We start from the raw sequence: 5,704 nt of genomic DNA on the forward strand, positions 1-5,704 counted from the left end.
AGAGGGGGGATGTGGGCTCTGACCTCCATCCTGGTAGTGCTGGGACCCTCAGGGTGGGCACAGGGCATGGGCAGCACCCTTGGGAGTGACCAGGGCCTTAAGGATGGGCACAAAGATCCGATCCATGGGAGTGACCAGGACCTTCAGGATGGGTAGAGGACATGGACAGGATCCCCGGGAGTGACCAGGGCCCTCAGGGTGGACACAAAGACGTGGTCCATGGCAGTGACCAGGAGTCTCAGCGTGGCCACAACACATGGGCAGGACCCTCTGGAGTGACCAGGGCCCTAAGGATGGGCACAAAGACCCGATCCATGGGAGTGACCGGGATCTTCAGGGTGGGTACAGGACACGAACAGCACCCCCGGGAGCGACCAGGACCCTCAGGATGGGTAGAGGACACAGACAGGACCCCCAGGAGTGACCAGGGCCCTCAGGGTGGGCACAAAGACCTGGTCCATGGGAGTGACCAGGACTCTCAGGGTGGGCACAGGACACGAACAGCACCCTCGGGAGTGACCAGGACCCTCAGCATGGGTCCAGAACATGGACAGGACCCTTGGGAGTTACCAGGGCCCTCAGGGAGGGTTCAGGACATGAACAGCACCCCTAAGAGTGACCAGCACCCTCAGGGTTGGCACAGGACACGGTCCATGGGAGTGACCAGGATCTTCAGGGTGGATTCAGGACATGAACAGCACCCTCAAAGTGACCAGGACCCTCAGAATGGGTAGAGGACACGAACAGGACCCTTGGGAGTGACCAGCACCCTCAAGGTGGGCACAGGACACGGACAGCACTCTCAGGAGTGACCAGGATCCTCAGGGTGGGCACAAAGAGCCGATCCATGGGAGTAACCAGGGCCCTCGGGGTGGGTACAGGACACGAACAGCACTCTCAGGAGTGACCAGGACCCTCAGGATGGGTAGAGGACACGGGCAGCATCCTTGGGAGTGACCAGGACCTTCAGGGTGGGCACAGGACACGAACAGCACCCTCGGGAGTGACCAGGATCCTCAGGGTGGGCACAAAGATCCGATCCATGGGAGTAACCAGGGTCCTCAGGGTGCGCACAGGACACAAACAGCACCCCTAAGAGTGACCAGCACCCTCAGGGTGGGCACAGGACACAAACAGCACCCTCGGGAGTGACCAGGATCCTCAGGGTGGGCACAAAGAGTCGATCCATGGGAGTAACCAGGGCCCTCGGGGTGGGTACAGGACGTGGGCAGGACCCTCAGGGTGGGTCCAGGACATGAACAGCACCCTCGGGAGTGACCAGCACCCTCAGGGTGGGCACAGGACACGGACAGCACCCTCAGGGTGGGCACAGGACACGGACAGGACCCTTGGGAGTGATCTGGGCCCTCAGGGTGGGCAAAGGGACTGCAGGACATGGGCAGCACCCTCGGGAGTGACCAGCACCCTCAGGGTGGGCACAGGACACGGTCAGCACCCCTAAGAGTGACCAGCACCCTCAGGGTGGGCACAGGACACGAACAGAACCCCCGGGAGTGACCAGCACCCTCAGGGTGGGCACAGGACACGGTCAGCACCCCTAAGAGTGACCAGCACCCTCGGGGTGGGCACAGGACACGAACAGCACCCTCAGGGTGGGCACAGGACACGGTCAGCACCCCTAAGAGTGACCAGCAGCCTCGTCCCGCAGGGTGCCCCTGAGCCGGCGCCGCTCCCTGCGGAAGGTGCTGCGGGACCGGGGGCGGCTCTCGCACCTCTGGAAAGCTCCGGGTGGGTCGGACACGGACAGCGAGGACTGCGCCGCCTTCTCGGAGACCAACGAGCCCCTGATCAACTACCTGGACGTGAGCAGGGAGAAACGGATCCCCCTCAATCTGCCCGAGCAGTGCCCAAACTCCTCATAAATCCCGGGCAGTGCCCGGCGTGCCAGGGCTCGCTGCCTGCCCGCCGCTTTGTTCCCGGGAATGTGGGCATGAGGACAAGGCAGGGCATTCACGGCAGCAYCCCCCTGCAGGCAGATTTACTCCAAAATTGAGGTTTTCAGGGCAGAGCCCAGCACAAAGCACCAGAGGTGTAGGGGGATCGCCAGGACGATCCCATTCCCCAAATYCCCGTCCACCCGGTGATGAGGATCCCCTCGGGGCCCAATTCCCGGGRAAAGGCAGGTGCTGGAACCGCCGTGCTGCCTTTTGTCCTCGCTTGCCGTTGTCCTTGTTAAATATTTGTGTCCCTCGTTGCGCCTGGCAGAGCAAACGCCGAGCCCCGGCCGTGCCCTGCTCCCTGGTGCCAGCATTTCTGGGGGTGCTGCTGGCTCACGGGGCTCTCTCTGCTGGCTCACGGGGCTCTCTGCCCTCCTCTCTCTGCCAGCTGGAGTATTTCGGGCAGATCTCCATCGGGACTCCCCCGCAGAATTTCACCGTGGTGTTCGACACCGGCTCCTCCAACCTTTGGGTGCCTTCTGTCTACTGCGTCAGCAAAGCCTGCGGTGAGTGGGGAGAGGCCACGGGGCAGCGACCCCGAGCCTTTGGGGGACCCTGCTGAGCCCTGGATGTCACACAGAGACAGCGGAAACCAGGGGTGACACCCGGGGGTGACACCCAGGGGTGACACKCAGGGGCTCAGCGGGGACAAACGCGGTTTGTTGGGGTTGTCAGCCCTAAAAACCTGGCATCAGCCAGCCCCAAAGAGCCCCGAGCGCCGCCGTGGGACACGGAGCAGCCCCAGGGGTGGCCCGGAGCCTGGCGGGGATGGGGGACACGGCCGGACCCTGCAGGGAGGGCAGTGCTCATCTCGGGGCTCCCGAAATGCTGCTGCCCCTTCTCCCGGAGGGCCCCACAGCCTGAACCCACTGAAATGGGGAATTTCTATCCCTCACCCACACCCTGAACCCCATTGAAATGGGAAATTTCCATCCCTCACCCCACACCCCGAACCCACTGAAATGTGGGAATTTCCATCCCCTCATATCCTGAACCCACTGAAATGGGGAATTTCCATCCCCACCCCACAGCCTGAACCCACTCAAATGGGGCAGTTCCATTCCTCACCCCATACCCTGAACCCCACTGAAATGGGGCAGTTCCATCCCTGAACCCACTGAAATGGGGCAGTTCCATCCCTCACCCCACACTCTGAACCCACTGAAATGGGGCAGTTCTATCCCTGAACCCACTGAAAGGGGGCCGTTCCATCCCTCATCACACTCTGAACCCCACTGAAATGGGGGCGGTTCCACCCCTCACCCCACAGCCTAAACCCCACTGAAATGGGGCAGTTCCATCCCTGAACCCCACTGAAATGGGGCAGTTCCATCCCTGAACCCCACTGAAATGGGGCAGTTCCATCCCTGAACCCCACTGAAATGGTGGAATTTCCATCCCTCACAGCTGCAGGGTGTCCCCATAACCTGCAGTATCGGTGTCACCACCCTGTACCCCATTTCTCCTCACCAATGGGGACACCTGGCAGCCGTGACCATGCAGGGAAATGACATTTCTGGTGACATCTCCCATCTCCTCCCCCAGCTGACCACTCCAAATTCCAACCAACACAATCCAGCACCTACCAGGTGATCGGGACCCCCTTCTCCATCCAGTACGGGACCGGGAGCCTGACCGGGATCATCGGCTCGGACCAAGTGGCCGTGAGTGCTCATCGGGTTCTCCCTCTGCGGACAAAATTCCCGGGAGCTGCCCATGGAATTGGCGTCCCCACGGAGCCCAATCCTCCTTGCAGGTCCAGGGGCTCGCCGTGAGCAACCAGCAGTTTGCAGAGAGCATCAGCGAGCCGGGAAAAGCCTTCCTGGATGCTGAATTCGACGGGATCCTGGGGCTGGCTTACCCTTCCCTGGCCGTGGATGGGGTCACTCCGGTCTTCGACAACATGATGGCCCAAAATCTGGTGGAGCTGCCCATTTTCTCCGTCTACATGAGCTCGTATGGATGTGGCTTTGCTCCAGGATGTTTCTTGGAGCCTGGAATTTAGGGAGAAGGAGGAAAAAAAATACAGATTTTTGACTGAGATAATGGAGGGGGGTTTGGGATCAATCTGAGCATCACTGACCTCTGGCCTTACAGAGTTTGTGGGAGGMAAATTGGGGTAAATCCATGCAAAATGGGAAAAAAATCAATCCTGTGCCTTCATTCCTCCTCCCTGCAGGAACCCCGAATCCCCCCAAGGGGGTGAGCTGCTCTTTGGGGGTTTTGACACCTCCCGCTTCACGGGACCCCTGAACTGGGTGCCGGTCACCCAGCAGGGCTACTGGCAGATCCAGCTGGACAAGTGAGTGCTGCTGGCCAGGGAGGGGAGCAGGGCTGGGCTGGGAGAGCAGGACAAAGCCYTKCTGCTCCTCCTCGCCCTYTTCCAGCATCCAGCTGGCTGGGACRGTGATTTTCTGCGCCGACGGCTGCCAGGCCATCGTGGACACCGGCACGTCGCTCATCACCGGCCCCACCAAGGACATCAAAGAGCTGCAGAAGCTCATCGGGGCCGTGTCTGTGGATGGAGTGGTGAGAGCCAGGGCAGGGAYGGGATGGGGCCAAGCCTTGGGGACCCTTCCCTGCTGGGAGAGATCTCCTGGGCAGCCCCCGAGCCCCTGGGATGTTGCAGTTCGCCGTGGAGTGCAGCAATCTGGACGCGATGCCTGGGCTGACCTTCACCATCAACGGGCTGCCCTACACGCTCAGCGCCCAGGMTTACACCCTGAYGGTACWGCCCCAAACCCAGAGCCAGCCCRGAGGGTGACAAACCCCTCTGCTCCTGCTTTGTCACCGTTCCTGGGTGTTTTCATGCCCTCGAGGCTCCATCCGCGGCTGTCCCCTCCTCCTTCCCCAGGAGTACGCTGATGGCGAGGCTTTCTGCACCAGCGGCTTCCAGGGCAGCGACATCCCCCCTCCCACCGGGCCCCTCTGGATTTTGGGAGATGTTTTCATCCGCCAGTTCTACACCGTCTTTGACCGCGGGAAYAACGTGGTGGGGCTGGCCCCCGCCGTGCCTTAGGGTGGGCAGGGCAGGGCGTGTCACCCTCGGTGTCCCCGGTGTCCCCAAACACCCAGGGATGCGGCTGAAGAGCCCAGCAGGAGCTCAGCCCACCCCAGAACGCTGGGATACAAAAATATCTCGAGCAGCTCCGTGATCTGCTCCGCACCTTCTCCGTTTTTCAACCCTGAGCCAATAAAAGCTTTAATAAACCCAAACCCGCCGTGTTCCCGTCCTCAGGAGCGTGGCAGAAACCCTGCACAATTCTCTGGGGGTTAAACCTTCTGTGGGCTCACCCTGCCCTCCTCCCTGCGTGATCCCTGGCACTGCCAGGGCTGCGCTCCGGAGCTTCCCCGGCATTTCCACCAAGGAAAAAGAGAAGGATGCTTTACCCAAAAAATCCCCGAAGGTGGCTGTGGCCATCCCTGAGCATCCCACGGGGGCTGAGGCCATGGTTTTGGGCAGGGCAGGGGCTGAGGGAGCTCTGGGTAAACCAGGAGGTGAACAGGAGACTGGAAAGGCCCTGGGGCTCTCTCTGTGCCACCAAACTCCTGCAAAGAGCAGTGATTTCCAGCGAATTTTGCTTTGCTTCCCTTGGGGAACTCACAGAGTTCGGTGAGTCCTCAAAGCAAAAAAGGGCAAAGGAGCCACCGAGCCCTGGGCTGGGCTGGCCCCAGGGGTGGGGATGGAGAGTCCAGGGGGGTCTGGGGGATGCAGAGGAGTCCCAGGGGGATGCAGAGGGGTCCCA

The 5,704-nt window shown here is 61.3% G+C and overlaps 1 protein-coding gene across 1 annotated transcript; it reads left to right on the forward strand.

The window, feature by feature from the left end:
• The first annotated feature begins 653 nt into the window (after positions 1–653).
• On the forward strand, positions 654–5,210 carry CTSE (cathepsin E). The gene is made up of 9 exons (XM_057386379.1): positions 654–730; positions 1,670–1,823; positions 2,347–2,464; positions 3,504–3,622; positions 3,715–3,914; positions 4,138–4,260; positions 4,346–4,487; positions 4,588–4,686; positions 4,813–5,210. The coding sequence occupies exons 1-9, from the start codon at positions 654–656 to the stop codon at positions 4,975–4,977; spliced, it is 1,197 nt and encodes a 398-aa protein (XP_057242362.1). The 3' UTR covers positions 4,978–5,210.
• The last annotated feature ends 494 nt before the right edge of the window (positions 5,211–5,704 follow it).

This window comes from Malurus melanocephalus, unplaced genomic scaffold (assembly GCF_030028575.1).
Source record: "Malurus melanocephalus ecotype Western Australia unplaced genomic scaffold, MMel_1.1 scaffold_959, whole genome shotgun sequence".
Taxonomy (NCBI): domain Eukaryota; kingdom Metazoa; phylum Chordata; class Aves; order Passeriformes; family Maluridae; genus Malurus; species Malurus melanocephalus.